Raw genomic sequence first — 23927 nt, forward strand, 5'->3', positions numbered from 1 at the left:
TTGTAAGAAATGAATTAACCAAACTAAGAACCTATTCATACAGTTTAGCCAGGAAACACTGCCAGAGGTTACAAAACTTTAATTCTTGATAAATATATTTAGACAAGTTAAAGGCTTATCTTTTAGCTTCCTATAATTTACCACTTTTAAGATAATATGTCTGATATACACCAAGAGATTACCTAAACCATAATTTTCTTTTAAGCAGGAGACACTTTTCCCCCTTAAGTCCATAAAATCAAACATTAACCAACAGCAAACCAAACTACAATCAGCTTTACCACTACTACTTGCACCTACCAGAATTTATCTGTCTCCTTCCAGATTTATTTCCAACAAAACAGCCATTTACTTCAATGACTTCATTATTTTCAGCAGACAGATACCAGAGCAGGTGAAAGACTGCCTTGGAATTAGATTTTCTGTTGGTATTATTATTCTATCTGTGTCTAAACAAAACCAAATAAGTGCATAACCCCATACCTTGGCTGTTTTGATCTATTGGGTGAATGCCCAGGAATGGAATCGCTGGGTCACAGGGCAGTTCCATCTTTAGTTATTTGAGGAACCTCCACACTGCTTTCTAGAGTGTTTGAACAAGCTTACATTCCTACAAACAAGCTGTGTGATATGCAAGTGGTCACACTCGTATTAACTGAGCAGAGAGCAGGTGGCCTATGCCTGGAATCCTAGATACTCAGGAGTTTGGGATCTGAGGATCATAGTTTGAAGCCGGTCCAGGCAGGAAAGTCCATGAAACTCAGAAAAAAACTGGAAATGGTGCTATGGTTCAAGTGATAGAGTGCTAGTCTTGAGCAAAAAGAGCTCAGGGACAGTTTTCCAGAGTTCAAGCCCTAGGACCAACAACAAAACAAAACAAAAACAAACAAAAAACCAAATGTGTTAACTGAAGTATGGTGGACTCCATCCAGATCTCAATAGTGTCATTCCTCAGAAAGAAAAAGTCCGAGACCAACAAAATAAGCACCAGGAAATGGGAACTTGCCAGTGGAGAGGGGAAACAGGGGGGAGAGAGACAAATGAAGGGGGTATGGGAAGAAAATTGCAGTCCAGAATCAATTGTATATACTACAAAAATAAGAAAAGTAAAGTAAAGGGTGGGGCAAAGGGAAAGCCATAACTGAAAGCCATAATGCTGATCAAGATGCATCCAATTCATAAGCTGCTTGTTAAACAGCAACTCCTTTGTACAACTATGTAAAGATAATAAGAGTAAAAATGGCATAATTCCGTCTCTCAACCTGGACTGGTTATTTCCTTGTGAACACTTACCTTTAATTTTCTACTTCAGAGTAGATGACTCTATGGAAATATCATGGTATTTTCTCTACATATTTTTAGTCCACTACATATTTCATACCAACATAACATAATAGCACACACACATAAAGATTGCGTGACCTGAATTTAGTAAACTCTTCAACTCTCTTTATTCTGAAACGACAGACAACTAATCATTTAAGACATTTCAGAATTATCTGTGATACCTTTATTGTTTATGTTAATCTTGTATCAAATGGTTATTATTTCTGTATTATTACCATATTCTTGAGTGCAGTTTTTGTAAGTCTTATTCATCAGATGTTGAGCATCAAAAAAGACACATAAAATCCTGAAAATAAAATTTTGTCAAACCTTCATTGAATTCTATTTGCCTTCTTGACACATGTTCTTTCTATTTTCTTTCTGGAATAAGTTAGAAAAGAAGATAATATACTGTAACATATTTACAAAGATGTTCCATTAACAGTCTATCTTAAGGAAGACTAAAAACTGACAGCCAGGCAGATAAATCTGCTATGTGGTTCCTCTCCAACAGTAGTTCACTCTTTTCCAACACAGATTTTGTAACTGTAAAAAAAAAAAAAAATCAAGTGTAAATCAGGCACTGAAGGTTCAAGTTTGTAATCCTAACTGTTCTGCAAAGATTTAAGGATTGTTCAAAACCTCCTAGGGCTGAAAGTTCATGAAATTCTTATTTCTAATTAGCCACTGAAAAGCCAGAAGTGGAACTTCGGCTGAAGTAGTGGAGCTCTAGTTCTGAACACAAAAGACAGCACCTATGCTCTGAGTTTAAGCCTCCTAACCAGCAACCCATACACACAAAAAATTAAATGTACCTTATATGATTATGAAGCTTGCTTTACATTTTACTTTTAACTGCTTTACCTTCAATACTATCTTTAAAGCCATGATATGTCCTAAATGATAATGGAATTAATTTATATCTAGCAGTGTGAAGATATATATCGTGAAATATATTGCACTGAACAGTGTGGATTCTGACATGTTGTATTATATTTGCTTTGTACTGGGCTATTCTGATGCTCAGGAGAGACTTCAGATTTGGAAAGCTAAGTAGTTCCCTAAGAGACATATAATCAAGGGTAAATGGGGTGAGGTTAGAACACAAATCATGACGGCCTTCAGCAGAGCCTTATTAATATGTAAATTCCCAGAAGCTTGCTTGTGGATTGTGTTTGTGTGTTTTTCATTTAGAGATCAAAGTTTGAAGGGATTGTCCCTTGGTGTCTAGTCTCAGAAGATGCCTAAGACGTCAATCAAGTATGTAGATTTCTGGAAAAATTGCAGTAAGACTAAGAAGAGTAAACTCATTTAGTGTTGGCAAACTATGTGGAAATTAAGAAAGCATTCCAAATTCTAATTTCGGAATGATGATATCATATTTTATTTCTGTCACAAAATATCAAAGTCCTCTGAGAATGAATATGTGCTGAGAACATTTCAGGATCTCAGTTTTTTTTCTTTCTTTTTTTCTTGTTATTGTAGAGTTGGTACACAGAGGGGATATGGTTACATGAATCAGGTAATGAGTACAATTCTTTTTGAACCATATCACCCCTTGCCTTGCTCTCTCCCAATGTCTCCTTCCTATCTCCACCTTCCAGGTGTACAGTTCATTTTCCATATAGTGTCTAGTGAGTACCATTGTTGTATTTGTTCACCTTTTCTTCCACCTTTTTCTGTATCCCCACCCCCTAACCCTCCCAAATACAAACACACTAAAAAGACAAAAGGAAAAGTAAACAAAAACAGTAACAATGGCAAGGTAAAAATATTTCTTCTTTTTTTTTGGAGCTCATTTCATAAAATATTTTATATAATCATATGCAGATAGTTATTACGCCTTTTTCAACCACTCCTATGCATATCTTCCTTTAGCCTGTCAGTGAATGTTAGTGTTCTATATAATTTATCACATCCCAGAGTATGTCTGTGTAGGGTAGGGGTGTGTATAAAGCATTCAGTGTGTTTGCTTGTATAGTTATACATGCATTATAGTTACCCAAAATGAGGGAAAACATTTAAGTATTTTTTTTGGTTCTGACTTACTTACATAATACAATTTTTCCAGGTCTTTCCATATCTTTATAAATGGTACAGTATTGTTCTTTCTGAGGGATGAGTAGAATTTCATTGTGTATAAATACTGTTTACTTGCTCCATTAATCTACTGAGGGGCATCTGGGTTGATTCCATATTTTGGCTGTGGTAAATAATGCTTCAATGAACACGGTTGTGTTAGCAGATTCTCTTGTAACATATTCCTGAGACACAAGTTTCCTCCATGTACTCTCTTTGATGAATGGATATTTCCATATTCATGTTCTAATGTGCACTATGGACTCATGCACAATCATTTCAGATAGTAATAAATGGATGGATTCTCTCCACTATGGCTTAACCTGACTATTGTTCCAAAACAGGTACATAAATGAACATACTGATTTATTTCTTTACATCCCTTTAGATTTTTTAGCTTTGTTTGCACATGATATTTCCCTGTTTTCTTTTCTTTCTTTTTTTTTTTTTTTTTTTTTTGCCAGTCCTGGGCCTTGGACTCAGGGCCTGAGCACTGGTCCCTGGCTTCTTTTTGCTCAAGGCTAGCACTCTGCCACTTGAGCCATAGTGCCACTTCTGGCCATTTTCTATATATGTGGTGCTGGGGAATTGAACCCAGGGCTTCATGTATACAAGGCAAGCACACTTGCCACTACGCCATATTCCCAGCCCTCCCTGTTTTCTTAAGTGTACCACTTTCACTCCATTTTGAACCTCAGGAAAAATGGTGAAGAATGCTTTGCCCATTTTTCCTTCTTATAAACTATTTTTATTCTTGTTTTATATGGGATAGTATATACTTTTCTTTGCATTTGCAAACATTTTATGAATATTTTTACCTATAGCATAAGACATTGAAAATCTCTCTTTTATGTGCTAACTTTCCTTTGTATTAGGTGTCCTCAATTTTGATTAATCTTCAAATGTGATTTCAAATCATGAAAAATTTGCAAATTTATATTGTGTAAATATTTCAGTAAACTTAGGTCACAATTACAATTTTTATCATTTTCTAGTAACTTAATATGTTCAAGTTTGCAAATAAAATATATTTACATTGAGTGTTCTGGAACTTTTGGATCATTTTCATTTGTTTTCCAGCCTCTTATTAAACCCTTGCTACAAACTCATTTAGACTTCCTGACATTAATTTTGTGAAATTGTCTGATACTTGTGCTAAATATTTCTGTCATGTAGTTCCACTCTCGAATATAGGATACATTAGTCATTTAAATCATGTAAGAGCATATGCTATAGTGTGTGTTTATCTGGGAAGTTGTACTTTTGATATTCAATCCACTTACTTATAAGAGAAAACATGCACATTTTTTGGGGGGGAGGAGGGCAAGGTTTAATTGGCTCAATATATGGTATTTTCTAGAACCATCCTTCCTCTGCAAATAACATGATTTCATTTGTGCAGATGGCTTCTTACAATTCATTATATATATATATTAGCATGTACAATATGTTATATATATTAGCATGTACTATGTATGTGTATATAATGTGTACTACATAATTGTACATGTGATATGTTCCTGTGTGTGTACATATATGTATTTAACAATATATTATATCATTCTGCCCATTTATTAATTGGGTTATTCATTCATTAGAGCTTTTTTTTTTAGCTCCTTGAACATTCTGATTATTAGAATCTTGGCAGATGGGTAACTGGTCAGGATCTTCTACTTTGTAAACCTTCTCTTGTAGTTTAGAATCTCTATCCTTTGCTGTGCCAAAGCATTTTAGCATCCTATAGTACAATCTCATTGTCAATTCTCCCCTATTTGCTGAGACTCTGAAATTTATTCTCAAAATTTCTGCCTATGTTAATGAGTTATCATGTTTCTTCTACTATTTTGGTATATTTTCATGGTTTTAAGTCTTACATTTAGGAATTTGATCCAGTTTGAATTGATGAATTAGTATAAGATGAAAGACCGGGATCTAGTTTATTGCTTTATTCAAAGCCACATGCTGAAAACCTATCTTTTTTTTCCAAACATATTTTTGGGGAAATTAGATTTTTTGCATGATTCCCTAGGATCATTATTCTGAACCCTTAGGGTCAAAAAGCATTGATTTTTACTAGGCTTGAGAGGCTTCCTTAATAAAAAAAAATATATGTTCCTGGCTTTTCATATTTTGGAGGATAATATTTATTGAACATATTTCTAACTTAAGCTTGTGCTGTTGCTGAAAGATGGGGATGGTCACTAACAAACACTTAAATATCAGAGCCCAAACCAACTTTTCCTTGTATTTTACCACAAAAATACATGCTAAATAACAAATCAGCTTACTGAAAGTATCTATAGGAAGAAAAAGATATAAGTATACACACTAATACAAAATAGATATAAGATATAAACCTATACACAAATAAGCAATCGGTACAGTTTTAAGGACAACATAGACACGATGTCAATGCACCATGGTTTCCAAGGAAAGATCCTAAGATGTACATTGAATTTAAATGGTTCAGGTTCCAGAGGAATTTTTTACTTAGGAAAATGCCCTCATTACTTGGTTTGAAATCTGCTTCATTTTGACACCGTACACAATGGGGTTGACTGTAGGGGGCATGAGGAGGTACACACTTGCAAAGATTATGTGGACACTTAGGGAGACATTCTTGCCAATATGATGAGTTAAGAAGCTGAAGAGTGGAGGTGTGTAGTGGACAAGAATGGTACAGATGTGGGCAGCACAGGTGCCCAGGGCTTTGGAGCAGGGTCCTGAGATGACAGCCGGAAGACCGCTTGGAGGATTTTGATGTAGGAAGTGGCTATGAGTCCTGGGTCCAATGCCATCACTGAAAGGGCCACAAATATCCCATACACTCTGTTAATGTGCGTGTTGCACTGGTTAGCTTCACCACAGACAGCCTTGTGCTCACAGTAGGCATGATCGATAACATATTTCACACAGTAAGGAGGAATGAGTAAAGGACATGATAAAACCATCAGTGCACCTCTGGCCACACAGACAAGTCCCGTCTTAATGACCACTGACATTGGCAGGATGACTGTGTACTGCAGTGGGATGCAAATGGCTACATAGCGATCAAAAGCCATGGCAACTAGGATGCTTGACTGGACGATAGAAAGGGAGTGAATAAAATACATTTGGACTAGGCAGACATCAAAGTCAATCCAGTGCGCATCAAACCAGAAGATCTGAAGCATCTTGAGGGCTGGGGAAGTAGCAAATCCCATGTCATTCACTGCCAGCATGCAAAGGAAGAAATACATGGGCTGGTGCAGGCTTGGTTCCAGCTTCACAGTAGTAATGACCCCATTTCAATGTTCACTTTCTACATCTTTTTAATTGAGCCAAGGGTAACAGTGGTAACAGCAGAGACTGTCAAATCATATTTAGTAGCCACAAAAGTTTCATGGCTTGCCAGTAATATTTATTGTGTCCCACCTTTGAAATTTTAAGTTGTAACAATATTTAATATCACTGATTTTAATTACTATGTAAATTATGGCCCTCTGACAACTTCAGGACTTAAAAGCTGTGTATATGTGTATGTGTGTGTATTATTAACAACTACATGTATACATATACATATATATCCAAACTTAACTTTCTCTTTTATTATTAACTTTAAGTAGTTGGACAAAGAAGTTTCTATTCAAGAAAGCAGTTTATGAATACAATACATCTTGATCAATGTCACTCCTTGTAACATTCTAATTTTTCCCTTTTCAATAATTATTTTACCATTTGTGCATTCTTTTATTATCTTTAAGTAGTCATACAAAGGAGCAGCCATCCAAAAAAGAAATTTATGAATACCATGAATCTTGATCAATGTCAGTAATTTTTGGTTCATGCTTTTTAAATGAGCCCAGAACTGAATTTTTTATTATTTCCCTAATACATGCCAAAATATTGTTTTAAACACATTACCTAGTAGTAAGATTTACATAAATTTTAGGAGATCTTTCTCTATATTTATTTTTCCTTGGAGCTGGTGTAGAAAGAAAACATTCACTAAATTTTGAAAGTATTATTATACAACTCTATGTATAAATAATGTAAGCAATATAAACTATATGCTAAACAATTTCAAAGATATAAGAAATGATCGTTTTATGATGATTATATTATCACTTTAGAACTGAAAACAGTTGTAGATGGAAATTAAAAATACTAAACTTTTAAGTACTTACATCATAGTAAGCTTCATTATTTATATTTAAATTGTTACTCATAATGTACTCATTAACCTAATTTAAGTAACTTTAACTCCTCTGTATATTACCTTTACAATAAAATTTTTTAATCTTCAAGATAGATAAAAAAAGTAAAATATTTTTAAGGGATACATTTAAACCAGTGGGCTAAAATTACAATTTTCAAAGGAAAATAACTGAGAACATTCAAAAATTATTGTCAGCTTTTCAGAAGATTACTGCTAATACTGGGGATTTAGCTAATGCTCAGAATTCAATTATTTGCCTAGGAGCAGGAGGGCCTGATTTGACTGCTATGTCAATAGAAAGAAGCAGAGCAGAATTTAATCACTTCCAAGTACAAAGTGTTTTCTATTACTAAACAAAAGGAACCTCCCAAGGTAGGGAAGAACATGAGTGAGACAGAGGCAACATGAGATTTGTATCTACATAAGATTCTATCACCTCTAAGCAATATACAAACAAAATAATCACATGGAAACGTAATATAGTGATTCGGTGACATAACAGGATTCATGAAGCATAGGTCGAGTCCAGATCTCGATTATCAATGGGCACCACCCCTTTTTTTCTTTAACTCTTTATGAAGAGTCATTAGCTCTATTTTGGATGGTTGGCTATAATCTTTCATTGACAATTCTGCATCAGCACTAATCACCATTGTGTTGAGAAGGCTCCTACATCACAGTGGCACCAATTTTCTGGGCAGAAATCATGTGGAGGATTCCTTGACGAATCTGCTTGGTCTTTACACTGTAGATGATTGGATTGAGCACTGGGGGAACCAATAAGTAGATGTGGGCCATAAAGATGTGAATGAGGGGAGAGGAATGTTTGGCAAAACGATGGACAATAGATAATCCGATCATGGGCACATAAAGAATGAGCACAGCGCAGATGTGGGATGCGCATGTGTTAAGTGCCTTAAGCCTCCCTTCCTGGGATGCAATTCTTAACACTGAGTGGAGGATGAAAATGTAAGATACTAAAATACCCAGAGCATCCATACCCCAAAGCATAGTAATCAGAACCAGGCCATATATGACATTAAATCTGATGTCAGCACAGGCAAGGCGAATCATGTCCTGGTGCAGACAGTAGGAATGAGACAGGACATGGGAGTGACAGAAGGGAAAGAAGGCCAGACGGGCTAGAAGTGGAATGATTAGAACAGCACTCCTGAGTAGAGCTGCAATTCCAATCTTGGCAATCAGTTTTGGGGTGAGAATGGTAGCATACCGCAGGGGGTGGCAGATAGCCACGTACCTGTCAAGGGCCATGGCCAACAGCACAGATGATTCCGTGAAGGAGAAAGTGTGAATTACAAACATTTGGACGACACAGACATTGAAAGGAATCTCCCTGGAAATGGACCACAACACCCTAAAAAGTGTTATCATTGGGGTCAGAGACATACCCATATCTGTGAGAGAGAGCATGGCAAGAAAGTAGTACATGGGTTCATGGAGCCTGGGGTCTGTCCGGACAATATGTAGGATGGAGCAATTTCCTGTTATCCCAACCAGGTAGAGGAAGCAGAATGGGATGGAAATCCAGTGGTGATATTCTTCATAGCCAGGGATTCCAGTGAGATAGAAGGTGGAGGAGGGAGCACTGCTGGAGTTCCAGGCCGCCATAGGGTGGATATTTAGACCAAAGTCCCACTCCACAGTTCCACTCCAGTGGGGATGGAATTGGCAATGCAGGATTTATTTCAAAGGAAAAAAAGAGAAAAAACAAAAATGAAATGAAATAAAAACATCTCTACTTACTTTGAATTACTGGTTTACCCATTCACAATTCTATATTTCTGTTTCATCTTCCATGTCACAAATGATTGCTAGTTAAGGAAAATACTTCTTTCTAGCCACCAAGTCATACTAATTCTACCACACACCTAAATGCAGGAGGCCTTCTTACAAACATCATAAACAGCAGCAACATGTAAACTCTAGTCCATAGTTTTGACTTTATGGTTTTCTTCTTGAGATATTACATTAGCTTTTTATAAAGTTTCCTGCAGTGATTTACCCTGAAATACTTTACCTGCTTAGGCCTTTTTTCTTTCACAGTGCTACAGTTTCATGTAAGTACCTCTACAGAATTAAAGCTAGTATTAACCAAAATGTTTATTGCTCTCAATCCCCCAACTCTACATATTTGATGTCACAGTCCTGGAATTTTCCACTATAATAGCAATCTGTTTTCTTCCAGAACCATCTCTACATCCAGATATGTTTAATTGAAACAGTGTCTGAGATTTTTTTTAAATCTTTTATCATAAAATATAAAACAATTCATTTTGATGAAATAGATTTGACCCTGCTGTGAATATGTTTTAGCTAATCAGAATCTTTTTCCTATTATTTTCAGAATTTGGTTTGTTTAGAGACTGAGTTTGATTGATTTACTTAATTATTTATATTGTAAAGGTGACATACAGAGGGGTTACAGTTACATAAGTAAGGAAATGAGTATAGTTCTTGTCAACACTGAGTTTTCCAAAGAGAAATGGGAAATACTGGGCATGCCTTTGGAAAGACAGAGCAGATATGTAAGATTTAAAGCTAAAACAAGAGAAAACTAAACATAAAATGCACTGTTCAAGACAGACTGAGCCTATCAGGGTCTGATTTTCATATTAATTTATTTCTATGCAGAACAGCATATTAATTATTTTTCCTATTTCATTTGTGCTCAAGACAAATATCCCTAACTATGACATGTTATATTCCTGTTAAAAATTAACGTGCATGGGGCTGGGGATACGGCCTAGTGGCAAGAGAGCTTGCCTCGTATACATGAGGCCCTGGGTTCGATTCCCCAGCACCACATATACAGATAACGGCCAGAAGTGGTGCTGTGGCGTAAGTGGCAGAGTGCTAGCCTTGAGCAAAAAGGAAGCCAGGGACAGTGCTCAGGCCCTGAGTCCAAGGCCCAGGACTGGCCAAAAAAAAAAAAAAAAAATTAACGTGCTTGTAACACCTACTAGTCATCTCTGTTCACCAGAATGCTGATAGGAGAATTTAAAAATTATGGAATAGATTGCTTTCAATCATAGCAAACGTATTTTTATCTCCTTGTCTTGTAAAATCTACTTTGCTTTTGATAGAGTAGAATCCTTTCCAGTTTTTCTCAATCCATGCATCAGATATTTGCCTGGGGGTCTTTAATAATAACAATTTTTTCAGAAATGAAATAGTCATAAAGAAGAACTTGAACAAGTAAGTTGCAAAAAAGATTCTGTCTTTCTGATCCTTTAATGATTATGAGATTCTACCCACATATTGTATAAACCTGTAGGCACTGCCCTGCTCTTTTCCTCATTCCAAATCTTAAGTCCCCGGGGTGGGGGCCTCATTCCTCTGTCTGCCAGTGTCCATATCCCCAGACCTCTTGTGCATTTTTACTGATTCATATGTTGAAAAATATCACTAATTAATTTTTCTGGGGGAAACATACTAAGTATGTTTCCTCTAAATTAGATTGCTGACATACTTTATCAACATAATGGAATTCTAGAAACGCAATTCAAAACCTGGCATAGTTTTTTACTAATTTGCAGACACAGAAGATTGATACTAATGTACGAAGACATTTATAGTTACTTTCATTATAAACATTGTAACAAAGGAAACAATGGTGTGACCTATTTCTATCCATCAATATAATCCTTTTTAATTACTTTTTTAAACATAGTCATGAGGGTACTTAAAATACATGTTAAAATATGCTCTGTACTTAATAATATTATGTTACAGATCATTAGAAATAAATACGGTTACTCTACCATAAATAACCAAATTCCCTCCTTTGATTTTAGGGTTGTTTTCTTTATCTTTCTCTCTATTTTTGTTCTCATGAGCACCCCAGGCCTGGATACCCAATCTCATCCCTTCTTGGGGTGTGTGTATGAGTGTGTGTGTGTGTGTGTGTGTGTGTGTTTGGTTAGTTTTAGTTTCTCATCCACTATCAGAATTAGGAAAGTTATTTCTTTTTCACCTCATTACTTGTTCACTTTATAACATTGTTCTGATCTTGTAGCATTCATCCCCACAACTAAGAGGAACTACCAGGTTGAATTGAAAGCTGGAAAATACCTCCTCTGAGGGCCAGTGTGAATCAGAGAGCATATGGCAATGATTAGGTTATAAAAGGCTTAAGGTCAGAACTGCCCTTCCTGTCCTTGTAAATAATTTGTCTCTCTGGTTCTGTATTCAGATGAACGTACACTGTTATCGTGCATTCAATCTTACTTGATTTTTTATTTTGAATGTGGAAAAATTGCTTTTTCTCTCTGCTACAAATCTGTCTCCTTTGTTGCCTGCACATATTAATAATTGGACAGGACTGTGCTAGAAATTGAGGGATGTAGTGTATAATGACCAAATGAGGGAAATCGGCATGCTCATCACCTCAGACATTGGTCATTTGTCATAAAACATACAAAGGTATTACTTGAAGTAAAGTGAAACAGAAAAAGGATGCATTGTAGGTAAAAAAATAGATCCTCAGACATAAGAGACCACAAAATAATGATAATAGTGGTAGTGATGATGATAATGATGGAGGACCACAACAATAATCCCTTGACAAGTAACAGGATTGGAGAGACATGGGACACAATGGTATCCTCTCAGTGGGAAAAAAAGGAAAATCATGGGTTAGCTCTTCATGGAAGTGATCCTGTTTTCCACTGAGAATGATCTAGTTCTTCTTAGTTTTACCCAGGAATGTTCCAACATAGCCTTTAATCATTTTCTCTACCACAAAACTCCTCTTTCCCTGCAATTCTTCTTTCCATGGAATAGGACATCTAAAAGTAACACTTATCTATCTGAAAATCTGCTCTCTACTTGGATACTGAAAGTATAAACAGGAAGTGTAGAAATTTTTGAAAAATCATGTCTTTAACTAGGCTGAGAATCTGTCTTCTCTCCTGAAGCGATCTCTGGTGTACCTTTCTCACACATTTGATTATCTAACTTGATCTCCTTTGCTTCAATTCCCCTCTATGCTTTTCTATTTCCTCCCACTTTGATTACCCCCAGGTCTTACATACATGTGAGAAGAGTTCCTCTTGCCATGAGTGATCACTCTAATTCTGAGAGCAAGCAGAATGAATTAATAAGACTTCCCCGGTCCTTAGAGACATAAGGCCTCCTGATAAATGTAAACCAGAGGCTGCAACCCAGTGAGCTCTAACATTCAATTGATGACCTTTCTCTTCTGTTTATGGCTCTCATATTTCCAATTCCACACTTCAGTGGATGTTGCAATGTACAAGTATGTGGGAAAGAATGCTCTGGAGATTCTCAGATATTTAAAGCCCAGCTTCTGGGGGGTGAGGGGGAAACGATGTAATGTAGCATGCAATGACACCATAGATTCAGTTCAGAATATGAGGGGATAGTAAATCTTTCTAAAGTATAATATATCATGGAAGTAATGTAAAAGCACTAATTGTAGAGGAGTCTACCACCAAGAGCTAGAAGATGAGCTTGGCTTGATATAACAACAATATTGTACAAAACAAGACTCTGTTTTAAGATTTAAATTTGCTTTTTTCAAAACTTTTATTTTTGTGAACACAATAGTTACATGCAATTTGACAATGACCTTGACTTCTAAATGTCTGTTATTGAAACATGTGGAATGGATGAAATATAAACTGCACACTGATGAAAATCTTTAATCATGGATAGAAAGTTAAATTGTTATAGCAATGTCATTCAGTACAGAAAATATTTTTTAAATGTGAAGTCCATAGCCATCTACTCCTTGGATATTATCATATTTAATACACTTACTCTAGAAATATATTTTCCAGGATGGCTGACTTCGAGTAAGTAATAGGAAATAGGACATGGTGGATCGTGGCTATAATTCTAATAACCAAGGAGGCCGAGATCTGAATATCATGATTGGAATCCAGCCTGGGCAGAGGTCCATGAGACTCTTGTCTATATTAATTATTAAAAAACCAGAAGTGGAATGCAGCTCAAGAGGTAAACCACTAGCTTTGAGCAAAAAATTTAAGGGAGAGTCTAAGGCTCTGAATCAAACTTCAGTACCAGCAACCAAAATGCTAATTCTCATGAATAATAAATAAGGAAATTCCCATCCACTGATAATCTATAAAAAGGCAAATCTATTTTCATCATATCATGAGAAACCTTCACATCTTCAAAATTATCTCTTTCCTCAGTAACTACTTGTAGAATGAGTTTTACTTCCTGCCTTCTGTGGCACAAGATTCACTCATAATCATCTTTATATTGTGGTAATTTAAGTTAGCTGTTAATTAATATTAATTTGATTTATAAAATTATATCTTAACCAACTTATTTAATATTAATGTAAATGGCAATGATACCATTTTAATTTCACCAAACCAAGAATCCCAAATTAAAAGGAAGACCACTAGTGATCATTTTGAAAATATATTTGGTCTCAGCACATTTTATACATTTTATACAACAGAATAAAAATAACTATTTACCTCTATTTCCAAATTATCTTAAGTGAAACTAACCTTACATCACACATTCCATCCTAAATATCTCAGTAGATAGAGGCAGCATTCTGAAATGTGTCAACTTCTAGAGGTTCACATAGCCCACTAGATCAGTACCTGTAAGGTCAGAAAAAAAACATATAGATGAATGGATCAAGAAGATGTGGTGTATATACACAACAGAGTTCTATGCCTCCACCAGAAAGAATAACATTACTCCACTCATAAGGAAATGGAAAGACCTGGAAAAAATTATATTACGTGAAGTAAGCCAAACCCAAAGAAAAGTAGGTTGCATGGCCTCCCTCATATGTAAGAACTAGAATATATTTGCGATCTCAACACTCCAATTGCTTAATACATAGGACCATATGTAATGAAGTGTACCAAAATGAACTCCAAGTATAGAATCAAGAGGTTCTTGTTATATACTGTATGTTTAATTTTCTTTTTTCTTTTTAGTCTGTTTTTCTTTCATCTCTCTTAATTTTCTGTATGTTGTGTCTTATATATAAGATTATTTGACCAAGGAAAGGAAAAGGGAATCACAGAAACAGCAGGTCAAAGGACAAATTAATGCAACAATGGTACTCAACAATAGATTGGATATCAACCTTACAACTTGGTGGTGGGGAGGGGGGAGAGATAAGGAGGGGCAAGTGGGAGAAAATGAAGGATGTGGTAACATTGTCTAAAACCAAGTGTAATCATTACCTTACCTATGTAATTGTAACCCCCTGTACACCATCTTTTAAATAAAAACAAAATTTTAATAAATAAAAAAAGAAACAAATATAAAAGCCAGGATGATATCTGGAAAACAAACCTTGCCTGCTTGATGTTTTTTTCAGATACTAATCTGTGCATGAATATACTATTAGTTAATGAATTAAAAAATAATTTTGGAAGCTGTGTGCTGATGTCGCCTGTAATTCTAGTTACTCAGGAGGCTGAAATCTGAGGATCATGGTTTGAAGCCAACCTGGGCAAGAAAGTCAGTATGATGCTTATCTGCAATAAACTACTCTGAAAAAGCTGGAATGGTGCTACAGTAGTTCAAGTGGTAGAGTTCTCATCTAGTGCAAAAGGAGCTTAGAGACAGCACATAGGCCCAGAGTTCAAGGCCTAAGACCTATACACACATATGTAAGCTTCCAATGAACATTTAGAATTAGTTATTCTGTGCTTTGCTTATTAGTTCATTCCATTTTTTTTCTGTATTGCCTCCTCATCAGTTTATTTTGTTTTATTCCTTTTGTGTGTACGTGTGTGTGTGTGTGTGTGTGTGTGTGTGCATGTGTGTATCTATCAGAAAGAATGACATTGCCCCCATTTGTAAGGAAATAGAAAGACTTGGAAAAAATCATATTATTGAAGTGAGCCAGACCCAAAGAAACATAGACTCTGTAGTTTCCCTCATTGGTAACAATTAGTACATATCTAGGCTAGTCCTATTACAAGATCACAATAGCTCAATAGCTATGTACATATGAACACATAAGATGATGCTAAGTGAAATAAACTCCAAGTTATGGAAATAAGTGGCTTATCATTGTCATTGTTATTTTCAATGATCCATGTGAAATCATGCCTTTTTCTTTGGTCTTTCTTCTCCATGGTTGTACCCTTGATGTCACTGTAACTGATTTTGGTATCCTGGGTGTTGTACATACATTTATCGGAACTAGGAAAGGGAAGGGGAACATCAAAATGGAGAGACAAAGGGTAAAAAGTGAACCAATTCAACAGTAATACTGTACATAACATTGACAACAAATTAATTAATTAATTAAAATATTTTATTGTACATGTGCTGTACAGAGCAGTTACAGTTACATAAGTCAGGTATTGCGTACATTTCTTTCTTAAAATTTTTTATTTTATTGTCAAAGTGAAATACAGAGGGGTTACAGTTTCATCCATAATACAGTGACTTCATTTCCTATCCAACTTGTTACCTCCTCCCTCATTTTCCTCCCCCCTCCCCTCCCCATTTCCCTCTTCCCCCAGGAGTACAGTTGGTTTACACCATAAAGTTTTGTAAGTATTGCTGTTGCATTGGCTTATCTTTTTATCCTTTGTCTCTCAATTTTGGTTTTCCCTTTCCTAATTCTAATACACATATATACAGTATCCAGGGCATTAAAATCAGTTACAGTGCTATCAAGATAAAACCACATGAAGGGAATATGGAAAAAAAAAGGAACAAAACAAAAAGAAGGGCACGGTTTCACATGGCATGTTGAAAGTAACCACAGCAGTGATATACCACTTGTTTGTATAACTTGAACTTCATTTTGCTTAGGATCATCTTATGTGTTCATAAAGGCATAGCTCTTGAGCTATTGTGATCTTCTGCTAGGACTATCCCAGAGGCATATTAATTATTCTCTATGAGGGGAACCATAGAGTCCATGTTTCTTTGGGTCTGGCTCACTTCACTAAGTATAATTTTTTTCCAAGTCTTTCCATTTCCTTAGGAATGGGGTGGTGTCATTCTTTCTGATAGAGGCATAAAATTCCATTGTGTATATGTATCACATCTTCTTGATCCACTCATCTACTGAGGGGCGTCTGGGTTGGTTCCATATTTTAGAGTACATTTCTTTTTGACCAGTGTCACCATCTCCCTCATTTTTGCCCCTCCTGGACCCTCTTACTCCCTCCAAAGTTGTATAATTCACTTCCAACATAGTTCCTAATGAGTAGTACTGATGAGTTAGTTGTCTCTGTGTGTGTGTGTGTGCGTGTGTGTGTGTTAGAGAAAGATAGACAAAGGACAAACAGATAAAGATGTTTTCTCATATTATGTTGTTATTTGACCATTTAATTTGCTCAGAATTAGGAACCAGTTATTTTCCCAAATTTACTACAATGTTTTTGTTTATAAACATTTTATTGGTTCTTAGACCTAGGATTTGACCAAAATAAATATAATAATAAAGAGTTTTTCAGAATAACTATAGCATACGCATATGTGAAATACTTTGGTGAAACTCTTTTGAAAATTTTGTATATATGTATATATAATGGAAAAAACTATTTGTTGCATATTCTATTTCAATGTTGAAAAATTATACCTTCAATCCTTAACAGTACTGGCATCAATAGTCTAGGTTAGATTCCTTTATAACCAACTTGTGTGTTACATCATAGATTTCCCATGTGTTACATTTGAACTTTATTAACAACAGCAAAATGTCTCCTGTCTTAATTACTTAGTATCAATTTTAATGAAAATCTAAGCAAGTCCCTGACGTGATCACATACACTATTGACACAAAGTTGAGCAGTGCACAATTCTTATGTTCAAGATGCCTGCAAAGAGGAATTCAATGAAGTATATATTTTTTATATTTCCATCCAATTAGACCTGTAGACTTCCAAAATTTTGTAAATCTGAAATTATGAAAATCATCTATGACTCCATAGTAACAGGTCCTAAATAAGTCTATACTTCTATTCATTATGATTCCCTAACTATGTGATTTGTGAATATGCCTATTGTGTCAATCTGTTTTTCTGCGTTCTTTTGCATACAAATAACTCAGTTTCTCTTTGCGTTTCAGTATATAAGACTTAAAATTTTACCGCATGCAACTTTCTGCTTAGAAACAAACCAAACGGTTCTGTAGGAGTTATTACCAATCAAGAATCTTTTTTTGTGAAAAACAATTTGAATACTTGGTTACGGATTTGTTTAGTCTTTACCCCATAGACAATTGGGTTGAGGAAGGGTGGGACTGACAGATAAAGACAGGACAGGAGGATGTGGACATACGGTGGTATATGAGAGCCAAACCTGTGTGTGAAGAAGGAGAAGAAGGCCAGGAGGTAGAACTGCAGGAAGACGCAGATGTGAGCAATGCACGTATTGAAGGCCTTGAGTCGGGCCTCCTTCTGGGGCAACTGGAAGACCGTGATGAAGATTTGGACATAGGACAAGGTAATAAAGATGATGTCAAAGCCCAAGATGGTGAAGGCAACAAACAGACCGTAGATCTTGTTGACTCTCACATCTTCGGCTGCCAGTTTCACAATGGCCATGTGTTCACAGTAAGAATGGGAGATCACTGTTGTTCGGTAGTGTTTAAAGCGACATTTGATGAGCAGTGGGACTGGTATTATAAGAATGGCAGCCCTGAGTGTCACCCCAACTCCCAGATTAGTCAAGAGCTGCTGGGAGAAGATAGTAGCGTGTCTCAGTGGATTACAGATGGCCACATAGCGGTCCAGGGCCATGGCCAGCAGGATGCCTGACTCTGTTGCTTGGAATGAATGAATAAGCCACATTTGCAACAGGCAGGCATCATAAAAAATGCCTGGTGAATGAAACCAGAAGATGCCTAGCATCTTGGGAAGAATGCAGGTGCTTAGTCCAATGTCTGTGGCTGCCAACATGGCCAAAAAAATGTACATGGGAATATGGAGGCTCTTTTCAGTTTTGATGATAAATAAAAGGAGGGAATTCCCAATCACAGCAATGACATACATGACACAGAATGGAATCCCAATCCAGCACTGCACAGGCTCCAGGCCGGGAATTCCAACGAGCATCAGCACAGGAGGCATGGAGACTGAGCCATTCACTGTCAGCATGGTAAGCTGGGCAGGAGAAGGAAGAGCTGATACTGTTGTGTCCACTTCTATGCCAGGTTAAAACTTGATGGGTTAAAAACAAGACAACGCAGGTTATATCAGCAAAATATATCTTAGCTAGATTTGTAGTTTATCATATCCATTCATCCTCACCACTCCTTTCTGACCATCAGATTCTATGTTTCTCCTTTGCTGTAACCATTTTCAGTGAGCAAAACTAAATTCACTAGATGGTGTTCTTCTGCTCTGTGACTATTGGAGCCTCTGTCTTCTGCAGCTACTCATTAGATATGTTTTTGTGACTTATTAATTAGGATAAAATTGCCATAAAAACATTTCAAAGCCTACAGAACACTTACACTAGCCCTAGGAAAAATTCACAGTGGAGGCAGATCATTCAGTTTTCTCAAAGTGAGAGGAATGCTTGCCACAGATAGCTTCTGATTCTACAGCTCATAGGCTGTTTTTCTCCACTTCAAATCCTTCTCTCATAGACTATCTCATTAAACATTCAAATGTAACTGTTAAAGGATCAGGGGTTTTTTTCCTTCCAAATTCAACCATATATTTTACCTCCCACTTTTCCACACAGAAAACCAATCAATTACTTTTTAACTCAGAGTCCTTTTCCTAAGCAGTTTCTTTCTGAGCTTGTCCTCCTCCTCCATTTCCTACCATGGAAATTTGCCTATATTTAATGTGAATTTCCATCCTATATGAGCACAGACCTACCAGGCACTCTCTGTTGACATGTACACAACACTCAGAGTCAAATCCTCTTCATGTTTCAGGCAATGAAGGATGACTGTTATATCATTGTGTGCCCCTGTGGGATTTGGATCCTGTAGTCCTTTGTGAGTCTCAACCTTTTCCTATGGGAGAAGGCCTTTTTTTTTTTTTTTTTTAAGTCAGGGTATCAGAACATGGACTGAAGGTGTGGGTCAGGAGGAAAGACTTTTCCTAGCATTTGTGAGCCCTTGGATTCCATGCCCAACTGGGTTTTTCAGTTTTTATTTCTTTTAAAGCAGAACCTAGGCATTGTTAATGGCATCTATAACAAAATTTGCTCTCTGGGGAGGATTTGAGGCAAAAATGACTCTTCTTTTCAAATCTCATAAGAAAACCCAGTGCTCCAAGATGATCTAATAGAGTAAATAAAAACAAATCAAGATATATAGGCTAATCTGTGTGGACACATTCTTACCAAAAGCCAAAAATCATTGTTGCCATAACAATGTGCTGAACAGTATTTTCTTATTTGGGCCGGGGAATGGCTAAGCTTTGAAAGTGGACCTCGCAGCCCCAGAAACTCAGAGTCTTTAAAGTCTTCTGCTTGAGCTTTGGTGACATAAATCTTTTCTGTATCCAAACAAGGCTCCACAAATGGATGACCATTTCCACCATGGATAAATGTTTTAATCATTGTAGTGTCCTTTATATCTATAAAGCCAGAAGTAATATTGTTCCCTCTATTTACTTAGTTGGTAAAAGGCGAAAGATTTATGCGATCTGAAGAGAAACCAGAGTATATTTACTTGGTTGGAAGAAGTGTTTGTGCTGTAGAAAAGGTATCATGAAATTGAACACACAGAAATCAGGAACATGTTAGTAGAGACTGATTAGACAGATAATGGTTCTAGGAAGATATAAATCAAAAGAAATAATTTCAGTGAGGACAAGCATATTAGGGTTCGGAGATCTGTATGCAAAATGATGACAACAACCAATAACATATTTATTGAACAATTGAAAATTGGTGAAATTAGGTGCACAGTATAATTTCCCAAAAAATATTTGAAGCAATACCTACGGTAAATATTTTGATACAGTCACTCCACATTGTATACATGTGCAAATATTGATATCATACAATATTAAATCTTTAATTAAATCTAATAATTAAATAAAAGGTGAAGAGACCCTAATCTCTGACTTCAAGAAGAGAGGAAAAGAGTATTCCCATTGTCTCCCTGGCATAGGAAATTATCTACTAGGACAGGACTACATACAACTGTTAAAGGGAGATGATGATGATGATGATGATGATGATGATGATGATGACAGGAGTTTTAGAGCTTTTGTTTGTGTCCCTGAGCATTATTTATCCAGCAGAACTTCTGTTCTTGAATTTGAATCCTCTTTGAGTAGATCTTATGCATAAGAATAGTAACATGCAGGAGATAGCCGGTTACAATTGCACAGAAATGGTTGTATGCACCACTTTCCAGCTTTGCACCAATGAAAATTTTTGTTTCCTGCAATCCACCATTACCAGAGTACCTACAGCAGGAAACTAGCCAGCAATTTTAATAAGGGGGCAACTCACCATCTGAGGAACAAAATAAGGACCTAAAACAAATGAAATAGTTTCTTAGAAAACAAGTTGAATGATTTTTTTCCCCTAGATGAACTCCAAGGTGTGCACAGTTGAGGTCACTGTCTCCTGGAACCTAGATAGTACTTGTGTATAGACAAGCTTCTTCAAGCTTTTAAAGGCAACCTTATAAAGGGTGCCAAGGACAGCCTTCTTGGCATGTGTTACATGATCATTGAGGAGTCACTGCTGTCAGCTGACTTTGAGGCCTCTGGTTATACATTTTCCAGTGGTATAACTAGGTCATAAGGTAATTCTATTTTCAGGTTTTGGGGGGGGGGGGAATTCTGTACTGTTTCCATAGTGACTGAATTTGCTTCCCCATGAGCTCTCTAGGGAACATCCATTTCCCTGCCATCCTTACCAAGATGCATTGTTTTGCCTTCTCAAGGTTAGCTGTTCTCTTTGGGATGACTTTGATTCTCAATTCAATTCTGATGTTCATTTCTCAGAATATATTTTTCATGTATCTATTGGCCACTTCTATTTCTTGAAACTATTAAATTGATATCTTCATTTGTTGGCTAGATTTTTTTCCTTTGGGTGTTTAATTCTTTGATTTCTTTATCTATTCTCAGTTTTAGAATTCTGGCCAGATGACTAGATCCCAAAGGTTTTCTTTCCTTGTGTAGGCTATGAATTAACTCAGAATTGTTTTGAGAGGCAGAAGCTTTTGAATTTGATTCTGTCTCATTTGCAAATTTTTACTCTTGCATGCTGAGATTTTGGAGTCTGCTTTAGAAAATGATGACCTACACTTATATCTTGAAATGCTTCCAGGTGTTTTCCTCTAGGTAGTTTCCAAGATTCAGGGATTATATTCTGGGTTTTGGTCAATTTTCAGTTTACTTTTGTAAAGGGTGAGATCTAGGGATGCAGTTTCAGCCTAAGTAGATAGCTAGTTTTTTTCAGCTGGTCTTCTTTTCCCAATGTGTGTATTTGACACCTTTGTCAAGAATTATGTGGGATTATTTCTGCATCTTCTCTTGTATTCCTTTGGGCTCATGTCATTTTTTTCTAGTACTATATTCTTTTTGTTACTATGTTCTGTAGCAAAGTTTTAATTCGGATATCATGGCACATCCAACATTATTCTTTTTGCTTAGAATTGCTATAGACATTCAATGGGTTTTTTGCTTCCATAGTAATTTTAGGACCGATTTGTCTATTTTCTTAAAGATTGTCAAGTAATTTTGGCAGGCATGAATGAATCTGTAGTTGACTTTCCATTATTTGGCCCTTGAACAATATGATGATATATGAATACAATAGTTCTTCCAGTCTTTTCATACCTTTAATTAATTTCTTCTCTCAGTGATTCATAGGTGTTTTATTTGTTTATTTTGTTTACATTTCCTTATAACTTTGTTTAATGTTGTATTGAATCGGTTGTTTTGGTGGTCTGTTTTTGGTTTGACTTGTTTTAGGAAAGTCAAAACAGGATGTTTTTCTTGAATTTGTCATTAATGACTTAATTTTTTTTTTTTTTTTTTTTTTTTTTTTTTGCCAGTCCTGGGCCTTGGACTCAGGACCTGAGCACTGTCCCTGGCTTCTTTTTGCTCAAGGCTAGCACTCTACCACTTGAGCCACAGCGCTACTTCTGGCTGTTTTCTATATATGTGGTGCTAGGGAATCGAACCCAGGGCTTCATGTAAATGAGGCAAGCACTCTTGCCACTAGGCCATATTCCCAACCTCATGACTTAACTATTGATGTATAGAAAAGATGGTGATTTTTTATCTTGACTGTATTCTTCAATTTTGCTAAAAAGTGATCATCAGGCTTAATAGCCATTTGCATAACATAGGGTTTTAGGTTTTTCAAGCATAGGTTCAAATCAACTACAAACAGAAATAGTTTGCTTCTTTCTTTCCTATTTGTATCCACTTTGTTTTCTTTTCCACTTTCCTTAACACTCTGCCTCACATTTGAAGCAGTATACTGCATAAGAGTGGTGAAAGTGGATACTGGTCTACATCTGAGTTTTGGAGGACACCCTTTCAGTTTCTCCTCATTCAGAACAACACTGAATATATGACCATTGTAAGTAGTCTCTATAATGGTGAGGTATGATCCCTCTGCCCTAGTTTTATCATGAAATTTTGGGGGAGAGGACAGGGTACGTATGCAGCATCTAGAATAGGCTCCCTGATACTGGAATTATAGTTATATACCATTGTGCCCAGATTTTTTATAGCAATATATAAGAAGACATGGTATTGTTATGTAGAATATACACCTAGAGGATTTCTTTGTTCTTTTCTCATGACTAACTAACGTCCAGATTATGTGGGGGGGGGGGTTGGTTTTTTTCTGGTTGTTTGTTGAATGACACAAAATAACTATTTGCTGTATCATTAACCATGCATGTTTATCAGTTCCAGAATCAGTGATGTTAGAAATAGATGTCATTTCAGATTCTTCATTATGACAAGATACTTTAAATTTATTGAAGTAATGACTCTTTCTAAAACTTTATTATTGTCTCGATGAATCTTAAATCCTTCACACCTTATATATATTTTAATATAATAATGCTATAAGAGGCCCTCTCTTTGCAAGTGGTTATGTATTGTTTTACTACTGTGTTACTGTGCTATAAATTTTATTCTGTAGTTTCATAACTTTTTTATAAAGACAATCTCAAAGCTACGTGTTACTTATATAAAAACAGGAGAAATTATCAAAGGAAGAGAATATAAAACCCTGAATAAAGCGCACATATTTTGGTATATTGATTCTTGACATAGATGCCAAGGACATACAATGAGGAAAATATAATTTCTTCAAAATATTTTGTTGAGAGAACTTGCTTAGTTTCTGTGCTCACAGATGGTACTCT

At 36.1% G+C, this 23927-nt stretch overlaps 2 protein-coding genes and 1 pseudogene across 2 annotated transcripts; all 3 read right to left on the reverse strand.

The window, feature by feature from the left end:
* Window positions 1-5895: 5895 nt before the first annotated feature.
* Window positions 5896-6692, reverse strand: LOC125362386 (annotated as a pseudogene).
* Window positions 6693-8272: 1580 nt separating this feature from the next.
* Window positions 8273-9232, reverse strand: LOC125362174 (olfactory receptor 51G2-like). Its single transcript, XM_048360876.1, has one exon. The coding sequence runs from the start codon at window positions 9230-9232 to the stop codon at window positions 8273-8275; it is 960 nt and encodes a 319-aa protein (XP_048216833.1).
* An 8528-nt stretch (window positions 9233-17760) lies between these two features.
* On the reverse strand, window positions 17761-18711 carry LOC125362019 (olfactory receptor 52A5-like). Its single transcript, XM_048360676.1, has one exon. The coding sequence runs from the start codon at window positions 18709-18711 to the stop codon at window positions 17761-17763; it is 951 nt and encodes a 316-aa protein (XP_048216633.1).
* Between the last annotated feature and the right edge of the window lie 5216 nt (window positions 18712-23927).

Source organism: Perognathus longimembris, chromosome 13 (genome assembly GCF_023159225.1).
Source record: "Perognathus longimembris pacificus isolate PPM17 chromosome 13, ASM2315922v1, whole genome shotgun sequence".
NCBI classification, from domain to species: domain Eukaryota; kingdom Metazoa; phylum Chordata; class Mammalia; order Rodentia; family Heteromyidae; genus Perognathus; species Perognathus longimembris.